A 22,219-nucleotide genomic window follows, 5' to 3' on the forward strand; every position below is an offset into this window, starting at 1 on the left:
AGAAGTTCTGAGTGGTTCCCTCAGGACCACGTCGCAAAATTCAATAAAAAATGGATAAGAAACCTCTTAGAAAGGGACACTCGTAATATCCTTAGAGCTGAATGCTCTAGACCTTCTACTGAGGATAAAAGCTGCTATACCCCCAATTTGGACCCTGAACTCCTTAAATTCCTATTCAAACTTGGACGTAATCCAAGAAAAGGGATGGAAAAATCACTGAAAGGGTGCAAAGACAGTCTTCTCAACGTACTGGGACCATTAGCCAGAATCCTAGATTCCGCAGAAGACAACCACATCAATGGCACCCCTCTCAACAACAATCTCATCAGGGGATGGAGCCAGAGAGCATTAATTCTACTGGGTAATGCCAACGCTAGCATTAATGCAGAAAGACAAAGAGTCGTTTTGACTAAAATAAATCCAAAACTAACTGACATGGTGGATAAAGAACCCTTGCAAAACCCAAAAGGTTTACTCTTTGGAGAAGACCTCATTAAATCCTTGGGGAAATACGTCTCCACTTTCACCGCCCTGGACAAGGCACAGCAAAATATGCGCAGAGTTTTCAATCCTAACCTTTTTGGGTGGGCCAGAAGACGGGGCCTCTCTTCCGGCCGCTTCAATCAAAAGTCCATTTCCAAGATTCTGTGGTTTCGGAAGAGGGTATCAGCAGTACAATGTGCCTCAATTTTCCCCTTAGAGAATTCGAGGCCAACGCATCGGAGGATTTAGATCCCGTGGAACCTTCATCTCAAACAACCCTGCAAGTGAGAACTCTCTCCCGTCTCCCTTCTCCCTTCTCCTTCTTTCCCCAAAATGTGGGTGGCAGAGTCAAATTCCTCCTTCACAATTGGAGATTGATCACTCTATATCCTTGGTGTTTAAACACTGTCAATGGGTTTATGATAGATTTGACTCACATACCTTTGCAAACTTCTTTCCCGAGAGACATGCCTCTCTCTACAGAGCACCAAAAATAATAGAGGAGGAGATCTCCTCTATGCTTCAGAAAGGAGCCATAATAGAGGTCCCATTAGAAACTTTAAGATTTATAAGCACACTCTTTCTTGTAAAAAAGAAAGACAAAGGTTAGAGACCTGTCATAAACTTAAGAGAACTAAACAAATATTTGGTTTACAGGGCATCCATCTCTTGAGGGATTTACTTCTAGAGGGAGACTGGCAAGTCAAACTGGACCTAAAGGATGCTTACTTCAGCATTCCTATGGCCGAAACCCACCAACCCTTTCTTCAATTTGTCTGGAAAACCTTTACCAATTTCATGCTCTCGCCTTAGGACTCTCCTCTGCCCCTTGGTGCTTCACCAAGTTCATGAGAGCTGTTGCCTCATCTCTAAGAATAAGGGGCATTTGTTTAATCATTTACTTAGACGACATTCTTATAATGTCTCAAGATCCTTCACAACTAGCCAAAGACCTGAAGACTGTGATGGATCTCCTAGAAAGTATAGGATTCATCATAAACAAAGAAAAATCAATTCTGTCCCCTTCCAGATCTCTGGAGTTCCTAGGTTTCACAGTAGACACATTGAAATGTCTCCTTTTACTGCCTTCCAAAAGATTACCAAAACCAGGAAGGAAATAAGACACGTCCTGAAACAGCAAGACTTATCTCTGAGAGAGCTAGCCAGACTTCTGGGTCTCCTCTCCTCCTCCATCCAAGCCATCTTTTCCCAGTACCCTCAACTATCAGGCCCTTCAAAGGGTAAAGGCTAGAGCCCTAAGATCTGGCCTCTGGTACGGAGATCGGATCTGTCTGGATCAAGAAGCCAAATCGGAACTAGCCTGGTGGCTCGAGAACCTAGACGCTTGGAACAGAAATGCAATCTTTGGTTCAAAACCAGAGTTTGTTTTAGAATCAGATGCGAGCCTTCATGGCTGGGGATCTTGCCTTCTCAATCAGAACACTGGTGGTATCTGGTCACAAGAGGAATCATCTCACCACATAAATTATTTAGAACTAACAGCTGGGCTTTACCCCCTCATGAGCTTCAAACACTCTCTCCAGGGGAGGTCAGTCATTCTAAAGATGGACAACATCTCAGCGTTAGCCTATATAAATCGTCTGGGAGGCACCAAATCTGCGGACCTCTCGAATCTAGCAAAGAAACTTTGGATGTTCTGTCTGGAACACAAGATCGCTCTCAAAGAGGAATACCTTCCGGGGAAATCGAACATCTCTGCAGACTGGAACTCAAGATTCCTGTTAGATCACAGCAATTGGAAAATTAATGTTGCCATGTTCAGGATCCTAAACAAGATCTGGGGCCCTCTAGAGATAGACTTATTTGCGAGCAGACTAACCTTTCAACTGGAGAACAACTTCAGCTGGATGCCCGACCCGGGTGCTCTAGCAGTCAATGGCTTACTACAATCTTGGAAAGGAGCCAAGGTGTATGCATTCCCTCCCTTTGCCATGATTCAGAGAGTTCTTCAGATAGTGAGACAGGATCAGTGCTTCCTTGTCCTAATAACTCCTGTTTGGCCATCCCAAGCATGGTTCCCCACCACTCTAGAACTAGCTTGCAACCCCCCTTTTTAATTCCTACCCTAGAGAATCTTCTTGCAGACATAGATGGAGGAGTTCACCCCCTAATTCAGAACAGGAGTTTAACCCTTCTTGCCTGCAGAGTGTCAGGAGATCCAATGAAATCTCAGGACTTTCAGCGACGGCTGCAACTTTCCTCAGAGAGTCTTGGGCCCCAGGCACTCACTACAGAGATAACAACATATGGAGAATCTGGGTACGTTGGTGCCTGGAAAGGAACCTTGATTCCTTGGAAGCATCTATTGTTGACATAGTTAACTTCCTTGTTAAACAATTTGATAAAGACCTCAGCTATAGAACTATCAATTGCTATATATCGGCTAGTTCTGCTGGTCATGTCCTTGTCAATGGTTAAACGGTAGGTAAAAATGTCATTGTTTGTAGAGTGATGAAAAGCATTCATTTAAGAAGACTTCCTAAACCTAAATATGAAAGTCTTTGGGATGTTAAACTAATCCTTGATCTTTTCAATAACTGGCCTGTTAATACTCTCCCCAATAGGAAAAAAACCTTTCCATTAAGCTGGCTACTCTACTATGCCTAATCTCATGCAGAAGGGTCTCTGATGTCAAAGCCCTGGAGATTATGTATACATCTCATAACATGTTCAGAGTTAAATTTGAGATTTATAAAAGAACAAAGACTATGTCTGATTCAATCTTTTACCCACATTTTGATTTATGTCCAAAACTTTATGTTGTGGTCGCAGAATGTTTGCTCTTCGCCCTCAGGATGTTAACCAATTACTTATATCCTTTGTTAAACCCCACAAAGGCATAACCTCAACCTCTATTTCTAGATGGGTTAAGACTGTTATGAGTTTAGCAGGTATTGACTTAAAGAAATTTCAAGCTCGCTCCCTTAGAGGTGCAATGGCCAGTAAATCTCTCTGGTCTGGAGGTAAGTTGGATGACATTCTCAACGCTGCTGACTGGTCAAATTTTAGCACCTTTGCACACCATTATTGATAGCCTATTGAACATATGTCTGATGTTGTTTTACAAAGCTACCAACATGCATAATGTAGCCTCCGTTCTTTTAATGAAATTGCGATTCTCATATTACCATGACTAGAGAATCTGGATTTCATTAAAGACACGGAGGCTGACATTATCCCTCCCATCCCACCCCTTGGTGGTCTTACAATGATTTAATGCTGTTTTCGTTACAGTTTATTACTGTACTTTTTATTAACAGTACTTGTTTCATCTCTTGTTCCTTTTAGCTTGACACTATGTTTTACATTCAAGAGATATTTACTTCTTTCTCTTTTCAGGTACCGCTCCTTAACTGTGTGTCGTCTGGCCTTTGCTTTTACCTTCGTTCTTCCTTCTCCTTCACCCTGCTCATCAGAATATAGTTTTGATGTTTCAAGTTTCATGAACTTATTTTCCTCCACATTTAAAAGAGGCAGATTGTTGATGGCTCATGCCTTTCATGTGTTGCTATTGTTCTATTCTGGAACCTTTTAATATTGTGATGTAAGCGGCTGCTTGGACTGCATTAAAAGAATAATTCATAATGTCAGCCTCCGTGTCTTTAATGAAATCCAGATTCTCTAGTCATGGTAATATGAGAATCGCAATTTTAATGACTTCTGGACACTGACTAGGGTGCATTTAACAGCCAATCTCTAAACCTACCATGCGTTTTTGTTCCAGTAAGTATCTTTGCACATTGGATTTTTAATTTATCCTTTGGTTCTACTCTGAGCCAATGAAAGGGTTTCAGCACCTGAGTGGCAGATTTTCAAGGTGAGACAAAACCTGGCTGTGTAATTCTGGACTCTCTGAAATCTAGTGCTAACTGCATGTCTGGGGTAAAAATGATGCAGTAGGCAATGAGCCATCACTGTTGAACTAGGCAGTTTTCAATGGCAGGCTGGCAGGAGCAAAAGTAGTACCTTTGTGAGCACAGGAAGCTGAAAATTGGTTAGTTTCACAACTTCATAGATTTGGGGTTCAACTAAAAGGTAGAACTTTAAAATGATGCAAAGATTTTTTACTCTATGAATGAAAATAAGAGAGCAAGTCCATTGTCTTTGGCCAACTAAAAGGGATCATTTTATCACTGGTGTTGTCTATTTCTAAATTATCTGAAAATGTCTAAAGTGCTAATAAGTACAGGATATTGTTACCTGGTAACAATTACCTATTTGATCTTTGAAACGTTCATTAGGAAAATAATGCATTGACTTTGGCTATAGCCATTTTACTAAAAAAGAAAGAATGCTTTTTTACTTACTTTACGATTGGGTATATACCCATCAAGATATCTGCAGTATTCTCCCAGATTTACAGTCATAAGGTCTACATATAAGCTTCGCTCTGAAGGTAAGGTTTTTGATGCCACCCAGTTCTATGTTCTACCAGGGACAACGCTTGTCTGCCAGCCTAGCATAAAGGCTGCAGAGGGGCCATGTCATCTAAGACTTCAGAGGCTACAGCATTAATGCCATGAAGTACAACTTCATGGCAGGAGAGGATGTGGTCCGTCGGCTTAAACTGCCGACTTTGGTGCAGGAAACCAGGGTTTGAGCCTCGAGGTCGCGTCCACATCCTGTGATTCTGGGCAAATCACTTAATCTCCCCGTGCCTGAATATGTAATGTAAATACGGTGCTCTTGTACAGCGCTCCAATACCTTTGGGTCGAGTTTGCGCTATATAAAAGATGCAAAAAAAAAACCCTTCGGCTTAGAATCACCAGGCATGGTTTGGGACAAGTGGCTAGAGCTGGTTGATTGTAGTTGGCAAAATGGGATAGGTTTCCAGTTGTAGGAAGTAAGATGGTGAAGTGAGGAATTAGTTGGGGTGAAGGTGTACTCATCTGAAAGACATGAAAAATTATCAATCCAGCCCAGGGGTATGGGTGGAATGTTTGGCATCCATTCTAGGCACAGCTAAAAGATATGTTCATTAGTATGGATATAGATCTGAGAGGTGTTGGACATTTTTTAATGAAATAACATAGCTAGGACATAATAAAACAACGTTTGGGTAAATGGATTCGGCGAGTCAACCCATAAATGTCATTGACAATTATATTTTTCATAAGGTATTCCACATCAATAAAGTATTCTTCATACACACACATCAACTACATGTAGAAAATATGCTCATAAGCAATAACATTTGCCCAGGAAAGAACAATTGCTTTACCAAGGGAATGACATCCAGAAGGAAGACTATGAGCGTGCACAGTTCAGAAATTGTTGGTGGCACACCAACATGATTTACAGATGGCGGTCTGGTGTCTGTGAATTTTTGTCTGAAATTTCAAAGAAAACACATTTTACACATAATGTTTACTATATTTTCTCAAAACAAACAGAAAATGTGGCATTTAATTAATTCACATTTACAAAGTGTGCAATGTTTGTATATTAATAACACTAGAATTAATCCCTAAGTTAAGATCGGTTCCTAAGTTAAACAGACCTCTCTCACCCAAGAGTTGAGGTTAACAGGAAAGTAAAAAAAAAAAAAAACTAACAAACCAAGACAGAAAAAAATAGCTTTTTCAAAATATTGACCAGAACAACATAGGAATGACTCAAAGAGTCAATGCAGAAAAAGTGCCAACAGCTTCAACACACGTTTTGTTTATGTATATACCCAGTTCACAATTTATAAAAACTGTAAGCGATGCACTGCAGACAGAGTTCACTCACATATATGTCGTGGCTGGAAGACCCCTCACTATGCTATTTCCAGAACATAAATGAGTTTTCTAAGTTAAAGTATGCCTCATTTAACATAGTTTAGATCAGCAATTTGTACTGGCCTTGGCTCTAGTTTTGTGTAAAAATTAGAAAGGTCATATTTTGGCATATACTAATCGCGACAAACACTGTGTGTAGAGCACAAAGTGCTCTTTCCCAAAAAGCTCTAGAAAGGTTTTGAGGTGGCCGCACCCCAATTCTCTTTGAAGAAATGCTTGGTTGTATCTTCGACTGTGCCTGCAAAGACATTGGCTTTCAGGGCTTCTGTACTCAGTCACTAGGTTGGCGCTTTTAGACCTAGCATGCAAACACCTAGGTCAACAGTAGGGATACATCTATGGACTATGGGCAGATAAAAACCTAGCCAGATACTGTACATCTGTATAATTATATTGATATTTTCTAGTGACTAGAAAGTGATCTAGTCTATTAAATGTGTCCAGCTACATGGAGTGGCATGACCTCCAATTGTGTCTGGTTTCGATGTCACTTAAGGAGACTTCTATCAATAGTGCCTCAAGGACATTGTTCATGTTCCTTGCCCATATCATAGAGACACTGATGTATAGCACGGCATAATTTGGCACAGCCTGGAATAGATCTTTATTGTCTATGTTAGATGCATATATATTCAGCATACTTTTCCCCAACTCTTGAGCAGGCCATAAACCACAATGTAGAGCCTCCTCTCATCTAATTTAACTCTTCGGAGCATGAACGACAACACTTGGAACCTCTCCCTTTTGGATATGCTGAATACACAGCCAAATACATTTGGCTTCACCATTTTTTTTAGAATGTCCACTCTTCTATCTCAACAAAATGTTTACCTTGAATGAATGCTATTCTGACCCCGTGTATTTTAATGTAAGCATGCAACCTGTGTCCTTCGGCATAGCTGCTAAGCCCCCTAATGTCCAGAGTGAGGAAATATGTGCCCCATTTGTTCACCCCCTTTACAACTAGAAGTCTAGCAGTGTTTTAGCCTCCTTTATCCAAAACAACACCCTCTATTCTACTCTCTACCATCACATCATTTTCCACCAGTGTGCTCCAGTATGAATGGCCATTCTGTCCAGTTTCCTGTATTATGTCTCTAACATGTGGGTACCAAATGAGCTTCCCTCAACCTTCTCACAGGCAGTATCTCTAACTTTGAAACCTGTATGTCAAGCCCATTTGTCCTCGCCCCCGCCTAGCTCTCTGTCCCTGTCTCCCTTAACAGTGGGAACTTAGCTGAACAATGGTACAACCACTCAAAGAAGAACTACGATACCCAGAAAGAGTGATAGCATGTGTCAATCTGTAGAGGTAAGTCCTTTCGGATTCCCTGTTGGAGTTTGTTAGGTGTGCGGTTGCTCATGAAATGATATGAAATGAGGATTTATAAAGCCCGACATATACCCTGAGGTGTCTAGGGGGTACCTTCTGAAAAAAAGACTGCATAGATACAATTGAAGATCAATGTTTGAGTAGCCAGGTTTCAGGCCCTTTCTTAATCTTAACAGATTGGATTCCTTCTTCAATGTTATGGCATGGAGTTCCAGAGCCTGGCCGTCGTGGCAGCGAAACTCCTGCGACCCCATCTCCCTTTTTTAGATCTAGGAACGATCAGGTTACCACTGATCTAAGAGATCTTGCAGGAATGTAAGGCTTAAGGTATTGTAATAACTGCTCTAGGCCAATGCCATGCAGGGACTTGAATGCTATGCATAAGGCCTTAAATTGAAAGCGTATTGCAATTGGCAACCAATGCAGTTGCACTAGGGCTTGAGAAACTGATTTGTATTTTGCAAAACCCAGGAGTAGTCGAGCTGCAGTATTTTGTGATATCTGGAGCTTGTTGACGCAGCACTTTTGTGTGCTGGAGAACAGTGTTGTAGTAGTCAAGTCTGGAGGATATGAGTACAGTGACTACTGTTTTTTGCAAGTCGGAGCAGATGAAGGTGAGTATCTTCCTCAAAACGCTAAGAATGAAAAAGCATGAGGAGGTAATATGATTGATCTGTCTTTAGAACAAGAGTTTGGTGCTGAATAACACTCCTAGATGTTTTGCTTTATTCATTGGAATTGGGAGGGGGCTACCAGATGGCTGTCCAAAATGAAGGATTATTGCCGAAAAGTAGCACTTCAGGTTTCGATGAGTTAAGCTTAAGCAATTATCTTGTGTTCAATTGCCGATGTGACATATGCAGTCATGAAAGCGGACCATTGTTGAGTTTGGTGAGCTGGTTACTGAAACGATTATTTGCTTGTCATCGGCATATGACACTAAAGCAAATCTATAACTTTTTATTAGTTCAGCCAGTGGGGTGACATAAAGGTTGGACAGAGTAGAGCTCAACGATGATCCCTGGGTGACTCCGCAGGGAAATGAGAAAAGGGGTGAAACATAATCGCCTAAGGCAACAGATTGAATTTGCTTCGTAAGAAAGGAAGCTAGTAAGGATAATGCTTTTTTCTGGATCACGGGCGAGGCTAAGCGATCAACCAGAGGTTCATGGTTGACCGTATCAAAGGCAGCAGATAGATCTAATAAGATCAAGGCCGCGCTGCCTCCATTGTCCAGGGTTTGTCTGAGCTCCTCAGTGACGGTGATCAAGGCTAGCTTTGTACTTTGATGAGCCCGAAAGCCAAATTGAGATGGATCAAGGATAGTTGTTCATAATAAACGCAGTCAGTTTCATATTTATGGCTTTCTCTACTACCTTGGAAGGGAGAGGGAGTCACAAGATTGGTCTGTAACTAACAGGATCACTAATATCCAAACTCAGCTTTTCAAGAGTGAGCGTATTTAGGCCTTCTTCCACTCATTAGGAAAGAGTCCAAGAGTAAACCTCTTGTTAAAAAGCGGCGTGAGGTAGGTGGCTATAATCTTAGGAGACAGGTATAATTCTCGGTGGACATGGGTCCCATGGTTAGTATATTGAGGGTCTGATCTTTGGTCAGTGTAGTGAGGCCGAAAGGGTATTTGTGGTGGGCACCACAGAGTTTAAGTGTGGGGGCAGACAATATTTAACTTTTTACTGTTAAACTGGTGTCTGGACAGAACACTTATCCGAAAGCAAGAAGGTGTCGTATACAGACTTTACCTTGTCATGAAAGGAGGTGGCCAGGGAGTTGCAAAATTGCTGACTGGTTCTGCAAATTTAGAATGTTTTTTCACAGTGGCGAATAATACGTTAGAGCAATCATAAGCAGTTTTGATTCTTTCTGTCTAATAGGAGGCTTTTTCTTTCATGATTAGGCTCTTGTAAGTGTGAATTGGGCTTTATATTTAATTTTATCATGCATGTTGTAGTCTAACCTCCATTTTCTTTCGATTTTCTGACACGCTTGTTTCTGGGATTTCAAAACGTCCTTGAACATGGGTTCAGGTGGGAGAGTCCAATATCAGAGACGATTATTCGGAGGGGCTAATTGAGCTGTTGCTAACTCTGGCCAAGAGCAGTATTTGGTGACCGCTAGGTCAAGATTTATAGGGGTCTCGGGCAGAGAATGATTGAGTAAAGCATTGAGTTGATCAGCCGTTATCTTATTCCAAGGACAGCTGGAAGTCGTTTTCTTGGGGTGCTTGAAGGAGGATTTGGGAAGTCCAGTAATTTCAAACATAATTGCATTGTGGTCGGACAAAGTTAAAAGAAAATAACTAGTCCATTTTAAGTTGGGATTATCAGAAAAGAATTCCATCCAGACAGTGACCTGCTTTGTGTGTGGGGCCCTTTACTATCTGGATTAGTCCCGCACTGGTCTTCTGATCTAGGAGAATTTCGGTATCCGAGTCCCTAGTGTTCGCCAGATGAAAATTGAGGTCCCCTAGGATTGAGAAATTGGGGGAATCGGCTTTGTGTTCCAGAATGTGGCCAATGTTATCAATAAAAGAGGCTTTGGTCCCCGGGGGCGATAAAGTAGTATTCCATTAAAGGAGTAATGGCTATTCAATTCAATCTTAAAAGCCAGCGCCTCACAATCTGTCACTTCAGGAAGGACTTCAAAATGGGATTTCAAACTGGTTCTAAGAATTATTGCTCTGCGCTGCCTTTCTTCCATACTCTATCAGTTCTATGGATTTTAAATCCTATTGGTAGGGCCAGAACTAAATCTGGGTCCAAAGAGGCGTTGGGCCACGTTTCAGTAACGAAGGCCAAGTCTAATCGGTAAGTCTCTATAAATTCACGAAATGCTACTGCGTTTTGTTTAGTCAGAGATCATGCATTGATGAGCACACCTGAGGCTCTACAGCTTGGTGAGCTGTGCATTTGGAGGGTGCGGGGTATGAGTCCTAATGGTATTAGCTGGGAGGTTGAGATAAGTAAGTTCCCACTGGGAGCAGCGAGACAGACTCAGGGCAGCCTGTGGGTCAAAGCATGGATCAGTTTAGCTCTTACCTCGTGGTAGATCTAGATTCAAACCGGCCGGGTAGCTGGCAAGAGCGCGGGCGGGCGCAGACTAGCTTGCCTTTGGCCCGCCAGCAGCACGGACACGCTTGTGGGCCAGCTTTGTAGCCTGGCATCTGAGGGTGGGTTATGGGGCGTGGCCATAGGCGCTATTAAGCGTGAGGGCTAAACAAACAGTGAGGGCAAAGGAAATTTCAAACTGGGGTCCAGCTACTCTGGCTACGCCTCACAAGCTCCCTTGTTGGTCGTAGCCACTGTGAAATAAAAACAAGTTAAAAGAACTGTGGGAAAGTAAAATCATAAAACATTCAAAATCCACCTTTTCAAGATGGCAGTTGCAGTCGGGTGCCAGGCAACTACCTGGCACTCTAGTGCCTAAAAGGAAAAGCAAGAGACACTGATCAATGGGGTCCACGCTGTATCAGAAGGCTCATTGCTCAGAGTAAACCCCCCCTGCACCAACCCTATCCTAAGCCTTCTCGCCCTCACATTGAATAGCACTGTGCCATGTGGTCGTTCTGTTGGTCCTTTCAACGTAGTAGCCTGATGTGTCATCTATTCTCTCGTCCCCCACTCTCTTCTCCTAGTCCGAGTTTACATTCTCCAATTATTAAAATAAAGATCTTAACATGCTACTCACACGTTCTATTAAAATTATTTATGTGCCGTTTTTATGGCTTCTACTCTCATTTATGCATCTACTTCTGATTCCATCTACGGTTATCCTTCCAGCACATCTCTCACCATCGATTAATAGTGTTTTATCAATCCAGTGTTCCATAGCGTATTTATCAATAAGCCTTTCTGAGCTTTGGGAGGCAGCCAATCCTATAACTCCTCCTTGTGATCTGCATGTTGAGATCCTCTCTTCATCCTCCTTGTCCTGCCGTTTATGGAATTTTTTCTCAATCTGTCATTTAGCTCGAGGCCTTCCTACACTTCTTCCAGGGTAGTAAAGAAGTGTGATCTGACATTGTAAATGACACACAGCTTCATCAGGAACATCAGTGTATATTAGATGTTTATAGATTTCAGTTTATGTTTTGTTGGTTCAAAGGATTGTATGAGCCTCTGCAACTTTTGTGTGCAATAGTGGTACATTCAGATATTTCCCACTTCATGATTTGTTCTCCTTCGTTCTGGAGATGTTGCAAGATGACATCACAGTTTCCATAAATAAGTACTCTTGTCATAATGGCCCGAGAGGAGCCAGTCCCCTGAGAACACTCAACAAGGAAACAGGTATTCAGATTTCTTGACTTTAAGACCTCTTCGATCCACAGTTCTAGAGGCTTCTCTATTGGGGCACCTTCAATCTGCTCATGGTAGCCTACAACTCTGAGGTTGTTCTTCAATTACGTGTCCTCTGCATCCTCCACCCTGTGGGTCTCTGAGGTGGGCAAGCTTTGACAGCGATCTAATTATTGCCTTCACTTCCACCAGAAAAAATGTCAATTCTTCCATTGTTTTCTTAGTTTAGAGAGATCTGTCACTCAACTTACACAAATTCATCTCAAATGAGATGGTGTTGATTTTACTCTTCAGTTCTTGTCTAGATCTGGTGGCAAGAATCTCAGATCTGAACACCTCTGAAGGCGTCCTCTGTGCTCCACTATCAAACTTTTCTGCTACTGAATTTTTTTCTGCGGCTGCAGTGACTTGGTTCATTTGTGTCTGCGCTGCTGTTTTAGCTACTTCATTCTTCTCCATTATTTTAGGTGCCACAGGCACTCCGACCACACAGGTATCCTTTTGTCTTACCCCTGTCAAGGCCCTGCAGGTCAGCCCCACCATGTGCCCAAATTATTGGATGCCTGCACGATCTGCAGTCAAGGCTGTTTCACTTCTCCTGTAATCCACATATAACACTAGTCTCTGTTTCACATATAACGTTTTGGAAAGTTTCAGTTTTGTTTTTTTTGGCTCCTGCAACCCCTCGACTACACTTCTCTGGTGGTGTATAAAAGCATTTTTTCCATCAGCACTCCACTGCATGTGTGTCCCCTCCACCTCTAATAGACACCAGCCGTTCATATGGTCTATATTCTCACCACGGCAGGCGTCCATGTTTGTCCACACCACTGCACACTATAGCTTTCTTCATGGCTTGCTGCACTTCCCCCCCACCAACAATACAGCACCTTTGGATCCCTTAACTTCAGGACCACAGAGGATTCAAGGCCAATTCGTCCCCTCTATTCACCACCGGTACCCACCAGGATCATTACCCTGAGGCCATCAGAGTGCTTTCTCTGGGAATTGAGGTTCCCCGCTGATCAGTGGGGTAATGGCATTTTCACTGCAGCTTCTGGCCATCCACTCTTATCATGCTGTTGCCAACTGCTTTGGGTTTACGACCTGCCTGGGGGCTCCTCCCCCCCCCCTCTCCCGTCCGCTGCTTCCTGCACACAGTGCACAGCCCCGCTGTACCCCACTGGACAGCTGCCAACCCCCCCCCGCTACAGCACACTATGATCTCCCCCCTCCCCTCCCCTTGACCCCACTTGAATTTACAACCCTAACCCCTACTCTCCCTATCGCCACACAAGCGTAGGGAACAGTTTGTTTACTGGCCATGTTCCCTGACCAGATTCCTATCTTATCGCGGATAACAGAGGATGGACGCGTCGTCCGGTATCCCCGGAGCGATACCCTATTAAGCACACACCGCTCTCTGGCAGCAGAGATGCGATGACATACACACCCCACCAAGGATGGGTACGTCCAGAGCTCTCAGTGAGATCTTGACAAGGGCACATTGAGTTGAATACTGGACATAACCCCGATAACCGGCGGCCTCAGGGGCGCAGCGCTAGGGGGACAGATGCGCGCCATACACCCCGCGCATGGACCCTAACTACGAAGCTGTAGGCTAGACTCGCCAAACTTAAGCGTTAACTTTCATGCCTCAGTGAGCTATACCGAAACACTACTGCCATGCTCCGGCCAGCATTGCGAACACGACGCTGACACTGTGCTGCCCGGGGACCCCCACGTTTAAGATTAACCACGACAATTAGGGCAATTCTCAATCAGGGCCTGGGTGACGACCGCAATAGCCGCAATGCAGGCTGGAATACTGCGTCATCTCTGTTACCGACACTAAGAATAAGGAAAAAAAACAAAACATAGACCTGTAATTTATCAAGGTACTTACCTAATGACTGTAACAATACCACCATGTACAACGCCGCCGGACCCCCGGGTTACCGGCTGAATGGCTGTGTCATAATGTCTGGAAGCATCTGCTTAATGTCTCCTTGATTAGCCAACATGGGTGGCGAATGTATACTGTAAGATGACACAGCTGTGCAAAATAAAGGTCTTCCAAAAAAAATAAAAAAAAATAAAATATATCATGCTGTTGCCAACAGCATTATAGCCCTCACTCCAACTAGCTGTTTTAGTAGCTGTTTTGCCATCAGGATTCAGGATATCCTTCTCTCACTAGCATATTCCTTCATCACCAATTCTTAACCATGCTCTACAATGATTCATGTGTACTTTCTGTAGCTGGTTCATAAAGAATGCTGCCGGATATAATAGGGTGCGAGGGAGAACTGTGTTAGACAGTCCAGTCTGCCATGTTGCCTGTACCCTCCACCCACTCATTAATTACCCATATTGGTTAATTAATATAACATAGAGCATGCACAGCCCAGTAGCATGAAGGATTTGTTCAAGTCAAAAAAATCTGTCTTAATTCCAGATTCATGGGTTTCACATACGTGGACTATATGGACCGGCTTGTGCAAATAACAGAGTTGCCATTCCCCATCAGATGATGTAGCCCAAATGTTGGAGGGTGGTTTATTAGTAGGTGTAGGTAGGTGACTACCACTGGTAATAAAGCCACAATCACAATATAAGGTTGGTAAATGCAGGCTTAACTTGGGAGACAGGTGTGTAAAGCATTTAAAAACACCAATACATTAAATAAATAAGACACAACACACAATAACAGTCCAAAATCGATTTATAACATAGGAAATATTTTTATGATTAAAATAACACAAAACAACAAAGATCCAATGTAGGGAACCGGAGATATGAATTTTTAAAGAACAAACACGTTCTAGTGCTTCAAAGTCAAAAGCCCCAACTTGGGACATCTGGTTACGCTAGACCAGGACAAAGTCAAAGTTTCAGGCCGATCACGATAGAGCACGGGTCAGAAACAATGAGCGGTATGGCCCAGTGAAGTTTTTACTTTTTGACGCAGTCACTTTATTGGAGCTTTTTCTTTTGACGTCGAGCGTGTCTCATCGGTAGGCCAGGTTTGGGTTCGACGATGGCGGCTTGCTTCAGCATGTTACCTCGGTCGATTCCTGGAACTCTCATAGACGACGATATCTTCGCAACGTAAGCAGGGCAAACCTGAATTTCAGGCCGGGTCGCGGTTCATTATTGCCGGCTTGACTACCGGTCAATCAAACAAAATTGGCCGTTTTTCCCTCACTAAGGCATATAAAACATCTTTTAGAATGTCCCAGCTTGTAACTACAAGGCACCCTACCCCTGGGGCACCCAGGGGATACTTTAGGGGTGACCTATATGTAAACATAAGGTAGTTTAAAACTTTGGAAGTACCTTTAATTCCAAAGTCGAATTTGCATATAATTGTACTTTAAATGGAGCCTGCAAAGCAGGCCTGACTTTAAAAATGACAGTAGTGCACACTTAAGTGCATTAAATCTGCTGGGCCTCTAAACCTACATGCCTTACCACATACTAGGGGCTTACAGGTAAGGTTGTGATACCAATTATAATTACACTAAATTACTATATATCTTTTAAACTGAGCACTGGCCCTAGGCCTGGTTAGCAGAGCCCAGAGCACAATCAGTCAGTAACCACCAGTATCAGTCAACAAATGGGGATGATCAGGGCTAAAAGGATTACATTCTCACACCAAATCTTCAATTTGAAATTAACCATTGAAAACATGACCATCAATATGCATAGGTCTACTAGTTGGTCACATCACATGTATATGACAGATTAAAAACAAGGTAGCACTCATTTACCTGTACATTGCTTAACGGGAAAAGGTAGTAGAGTCCTCTGAGGCCTAACTATTCACAGTTATGGGATCAGGAAATGCTCAATAGCTAGGCAGACTACAAAAAGCGTTCCAAGCCATCCTTGGAGGAAGACTAACCATGTCTTATACTGTGTACAAGAGAGATGGATATTGTGAGTTGAAAGAGTGATGGCAGCATTCTATCACAGAATGTTTATTTGCCAACATATGTGGATTAATAAGGATAAACACAAGGTTAATTATTTTGCCACCGCTGCATGTGATACCAAAGCTGTGATCAGACAACTTGCTCAAGACATATGATACAAAGAGTAGACCTTAACAGTTTCAAAGGCAGCTCCAGTTATTGGTTTCAATAGACAAATTACATTCTCAAGTTTCATCACCAACATTACCCAGATGTCCTACCTGGGCTATGTAACAAATGGATAGGCTGTCCTGTTTTCAGTGTGTATATTAGTGGATCTCAGTGGTAACTTCCAAACCTTCTGAAATCATTGCTTATTGGTGTTTATTCAGCTGCCTAACCCCTAAAACTGACAAAAACTGAGTTTTTCAGTATTTAAAAAGCAAGCAGTTTTTGCAGTGATTGTTATAAAACACTTATATAATTTAAGGTAGAAGTAATGTAGTGCCTTCCCATTGGCAGTGTGTCTCATGGACTTGACTATTTTGTTGTAAGCATAGAAAGTCTGTGAATTGCACTCTTACTCATATCTCATTACCCACTCACATCTCCTGTTCCCCCAGTTCTACTCACTCTGTCAGGAATCAGTCTGGTTTACAGGACTATTATTGGATTTTAAAAAAGTAAGAGTGCTATATACAAATGTTTTAATAAACAAATGTCTGGACTTAGTTGGGGTAATTTTCCTTACTGAACATTATGACACAGTAGGGTGTAGTCAACTCAATGCAAATCAATAATCACCTGCAGACATCACTGCCCACTGATGCTGTAGTACCATTATGTAGCTGGTAGTGAAAGGGAATAGCGCAAGCTTTATTACACCAACCCTGGTCTAATCCCGTGTCTGCTGGAGCATTGCAAACCCCCCTGATATATTCTGACAAGTGGGGGCTCCTGGGTACCCTGTCCACCCACAGACCTAGCTATAGAGACCACATGCTGACACCACCTGCCCCTCAACGGCGTTGCTGAGAAATTTGTCCTGGGCAATATAGAGGATTACAGGGAAGATAAGTCTTGAAGACCTGCATGAGTATTTTGATGACATTTTATTTTTCGTATTGAGTAGTTTTTTAACCACAAAAAGAACGTCAACCCTGAGCTGTACAAGGTTACGTCAATGGGAGATCAAACCAGAAATAAAGCATATCACATGCTATTGATATCTGTTCAGTTATCAGTTTAAAAATATAAAGCAGCCAATTTCTATGCACATCTGAGAAAAAGGGTCAGATCTCTTACCACAATTTCATTGGGAATCAGTCATGTTCTAGGTTACTGACACCATCTATAACTCTGTTGCTTTAGGAGATTTAGAAAAGGTATGTGAGCTAGCCAAACGGACCAACAATTACTAATTATGTGGTAGTCTCTGTATTATAAAGTTTTGTTGCTCTACATACACAGTCCTACTCAATTTGCAGGAATGGTATGATAATCATTTGGATTCACATAACTGTCGCTCCAGAATCGACTACTTCTTCATGGCACCCAGCTGTATGGATGAGACTACAGGTGTTCTTATCCACCCCCAAGGTCTTTCTGATGACATGCCAGTCGCAGAGCACAGGAGAGAGAGAGAGACGGGGAATACGAAATAAAAAAGTTAGGGGCACAGATCCTTCACTTGGAGCAATCTGCTAGAGAGAGTCAGACGAACTAGGGATGGCAGCTCCAGGAGGATCTGTGAGAGTCCCTAAGGCAAAACCTTTTGGATACTGCCTAAGTTGCCAGTACCCATTTGCAATATACACAACTCCAAGAACAGGGCAATAAAGTGGGTAAATTACTAAATTGACTGTTACAAAAAGAGTACGGATCTCACATTATCCCCTCTATCAGTACTCCAGGGAGCAATCTGGTCAGTCTCCAGGTCTGTTGAGATTATGGAGATTTTTACCTATTATTACTGGAAGCTCTACTGGGGGAGGAACCCCTACCATTGCTGGTTCACCCACCCCGGCACTCTACCGCAAGATCTCCGATGTGCCATCATAGTTACTATCCTAAAACCTGGCAACCCCCAAAAGCCTGCACCTCCTAAAGGCCCATTTCTCTCCTTTACATGGAGATTAAGCTTTTAGCCAAATCCATGGCCACTAGATCGGCCAAGGCCACAAAGAAGCTGGTCCATGAAGACTAGAATGGATTCATGCCCGAGAGGAGCACTATGCATTTCCTGTGTAGATTACAGGTGATATGTCCAGGTGAATGACCCATAATGACCGGTGGCGCTACTACTTCTAGGTTATTAAAAAAAAGCACTTAATACAGTGCACTGGCCCTTTCTACTTCAAATACTGCCCAGAATGAATGTTGGGCCATGCTTCCAGGACTCTGTGAAGGCTTTATACGATGCCCTGAGAGCACAAGCGTGGGTCAACAGGGTGCTTTCCTTGTCTTTCCCTATTGAATGTGCCACACGTCAGGGCTGTCCCTCTCTCCCCTCCTCTTCGCCTTTGATGATGGAGTCCTTGTGGTAATGAATTAGGAGAGACATATGGCTTCCAATGAGCCTATGTTCAGGAAGACAGAGTGACATTATAAGTGACAATACGCTTCTCTGCCTAGGCAGACTTCCTTAATTGGGAGAAAACAATCTACGTACAGCTAACAGGCCCATCACCCCATTTATCCCCAAGTGCCTAGTTTCAGGTTTTGGATGGCCCATTTCTATAACTGGGCATATACATAACGCAGGACCACCAAACAGCCTGGGATAAAAACATTATCCCAATTTTAAAGCATACTCGTTCCGACTTGGAGATGTGGGACTCACTGCCACTCAACTAAAAAGGACATGTGGTGCTTTACAAAATGATAGTTCTGCTTCCTCTTCGCATTGCAGAACTATCCCTACGTCCTCCTGTCTTCCTTTTTTTAGGATGTTCACTCAGTAGTTTCACAATTCTTCTGGGCAGGTACACTACCAAGGGGATCCCACACCAGATGCCTAAAGTTAGCCTTGGCACCCCAGACTACATCCTACTTTACTACTGGGCAGCACAAATGGTGTCAGTCGGAGACAAGCTCTTTGGCAATCTGCAGGACTCCTGGAGGCTAAGGCTAGCTACCACTGAAAAACTGGGGACTCTATGGCGGACAGCCTTCCCCTTTACTTAAGCAGGTCTTAAGCTGCTGCTCTTATGTTGGTGAGCAGCCCTATTTAATATCAAATGGATTAACAGATTTATCACTCTGCCCTCTCTTTGGGCTGGTATCTAGTGGAACCAGGTGAGGTTGAGGGGCTCCGGAACTAGGTTGTGATTGGTAACACCAGGGTGGGAGAAATATGGTACTTCAATCACATCTGATCTTTTGAGCACCTATCAGAAGAATTCCATCTATGCAAATCATAATTCCTTAGATATCTCCAAATCCATCATGCTTTAGACATTTACATGGAAGGCCTGGGTGAGGTGCTGAACTAGAGGCTAAACTAGGCCGTAAAGGATTATAAAGGCTTTACAGGGTTTTCCTGAATACCACAGATCCACTCCACGATGTGCAGGCTGCACGGATGGGGGACGTGGGTGAGATGAAGGATGATGAGTGGCATGAGGCCAACATGGCAGCCTGGATGCTCGTAATCATCTCAAACCTATGAATCATCCAGTTCAACTACTTCCACCGGATATATTATAGCCCCAAAAGACTGTGGAAAATGGGGTGATCTCCCAATCTAAATTGTACACGATGCAGTGACTCAATAGTGACGGTCTGCCACATGATCTGGGCATGCTCCATCATTAAGATCTATTAGAAAGGTGTACACGACACCCTCACCAGTATACTGCAAACACCAAGAACCATGGACCCTAAACTGTCACTTTTGGGGGTCGTGGAGGGTTGGGCTGATTCTCAAAGTCAGAGTACATTAGCAGGTATTGGCTTCTTTGTGGCTAGAGGAGACATTGCTAGATGTTGGATATTCGCTGAACTTCCATCCTTGATTGTAGTCCCGAGGTACGGACTACTGTGGTAATACAGAGTGGAAAATCTAAAAATGGAGAGGGTGTGCAAAAAACACACAAGGGTTTGTGGCCCTTGGATTTTTGTACAAAACTATTTGATATGTATTGTTCTATGACAGGTCGTAATACTGGTAAAGTGGACCCGATGATCCGTGGTGACGTCCTTCTGTATCTAACCTAACCCAATGACGTCCTTCTGTATCTAACCTCACCCAAAAAATCCCTTATTTGTGTTCTGGATATTTTTAATACATTTGGCAAATACTCAGGATATTCCATTAACTGGGGCAAGTCGCTCATATATGTACTGGGAGGCTCTGCTCCCCCCTTGCCTAAGAACTGCCCAATGCAGACAGTGAGAAGCGGCTTCCGTTATCTAGGGGTCTTTGTTACCACAGATCTTAAACTCCGGTACGAACGCAACCTTGTCCCACCCCTGCAGTGCCTGAGGAGAGATGTAACCTATTGGAAAGCCTTGCTGCTTTCGCTTTTGGGGAGAGTGGCACTATTTAAAATGATGTTGTTGCTGAGGCTTTTTTATGCCCAGCAAAATTACCCAGATCCAGTCCCGGCACGCTACTTCAGGGAAATAGAGGGGTTGCAGAGAGAGCTGCTATGGGAAGGGAGGCCCAGGATAGCGTTTGTTTGATAGCATTCTATGGGGAGCGGAGGCACCACCCACCCTGGCCACTTGGGAAAGGAGTCTTGACTGGTGCATGTTTAGAGAAAATACTGTATACGTAGCACGTGGGTGCCCCAAAAAGTGGTCAGCGGTGTGGTCTGGGTGGAATGCTTATAGAGGAGGGATCTGTGTGGCACCTGTACGCACCCCTGAGGAAGAGTCGTTGTCCCCTTGACCCAGCTTAGGGTTCCACGATCGTTAATTCTGTAATGTGTATTAATTTGTTGAATGTCGCCACTGTGTTTATTGCATCTGATTTGTCTAGTCTGTTCAACATCTGTCAAACCAGTCGAACTGTTTAATTTGTTCTTTCGTTCTGTCTAAACAATAAAAAGATATTTAAAAAAAAAAAATACTGATAAAGTGGTTGTGACATTCTGTGTTTGCTGGTTAACAAACGACTGATGTAGTTTGATAGCATGATTATAAGTTGTAAACATTTGTTGGGAATAAAAAAAAGAAATTAGCCTAATAAACAGATGTATAAATAATAGTTTTACCTGAAACAGTCTTCAAAGCATCTGGTCAAGTAATCCCACAAAAACTCTGTGCTCAGGGACGCGATGAGCAAATTGGCTGTTTTCACGATTTCTGAAGCGGCTTTGTTTTCTTTGATTGAGCTGCAGCAAGGGAAAAAACCAAGCGTAAAAGTGAGTAGAAACACCAGCTGGCAGACTAAGATGCGTCAGTGAACAAGGTTACATAATCTTTCTTTTACTGAGCTGGGAAGCCATATTTAATTTGACAGTTTTACAAATGCCAGAATTATGATGATTTGCAAAAGTAAAGTAGATTTACGAAGGCCAATTGATATGAAACAGACTTCTTTTAATCTATAACAGGGGGAAGTTACATTCCAGGCCTCAGTATGCGATCAAATGGCTGCTCTGGTATATACAGCCATTATATTGTCACTATGTTTGTGCTAAGTTGCACTTATTGCAATCTTTTATACCTCACATCGATTACAACCAAAAAATCATGTAAGGTTCACACCCAATGTGAAGTAGGTTTTAAGTGATTGCCAACTACCTTTTCAAATAGCAGAATAGAACTCCCAAAAAAGGTAAAATATTCCAGTCTTACGCCCAACTAGGCATTACACCTAAAATATGTGGTCAACCTATCACGGTGTCAAATAAATTAAATAATTTCAGGGTAAGATTTTTGGATATAGTATATACTTATCTCTACGATGAAGTGGCCTGCTTTCTAGAGGGCATTACTATACTAGCAGGTTCATACTATACCAGCAGGTGCGTCTCTAACATAAAGGACTGCACACAGAGCAAGATGTTATAAAGAAAATATGATGTGTGTGTGGGGTGGAGGGTAGTGGGATATTCAATTTTAGCCATAGATACATTTTTGCATAACATTTTTAACATCACACAATTAAACACATTTAGGATTTGAGAACCCAAAGGAATACATGATTTGTCTAGCATTGCACAACATTTTGTCATGAATCAATACTGATTCCAAATTAGTAACCTGGCCAATAGAATGTAAATCCTCTATAGTGGGGTAAGTACCTGAGGTTTTGTTGAACATTTAGGTCCTGTAGGTAAAAAATGACAGTGTGGTCAATTTGTTCTCAGCATTATACAAAAGTGGTATTAACTGGCCTCAGCTTGCGTTCA

At 42.7% G+C, this 22,219-nt stretch overlaps 1 protein-coding gene across 3 annotated transcripts in view; it reads right to left on the reverse strand.

Annotated features, from left to right (window-relative positions):
- Window positions 1-22,219, reverse strand: part of DOP1B (DOP1 leucine zipper like protein B) — a 687,459-nt gene that overhangs the window by 364,671 nt on the left and 300,569 nt on the right. For all 3 annotated transcript variants that reach the window (XM_085621292.1, XM_085621294.1, XM_085621293.1), the window contains 2 exons: window positions 21,077-21,196; window positions 5,727-5,835 (listed from right to left, as the gene is read on the reverse strand). In XM_085621292.1, the coding sequence (XP_085477418.1) occupies window positions 5,727-5,835; window positions 21,077-21,196 (229 nt within the window). The remainder of the gene's footprint in view (window positions 1-5,726; window positions 5,836-21,076; window positions 21,197-22,219) is intronic.

Source organism: Triturus cristatus, chromosome 8 (genome assembly GCF_964204655.1).
Source record: "Triturus cristatus chromosome 8, aTriCri1.1, whole genome shotgun sequence".
Classification (NCBI taxonomy): Eukaryota; Metazoa; Chordata; class Amphibia; order Caudata; family Salamandridae; genus Triturus; species Triturus cristatus.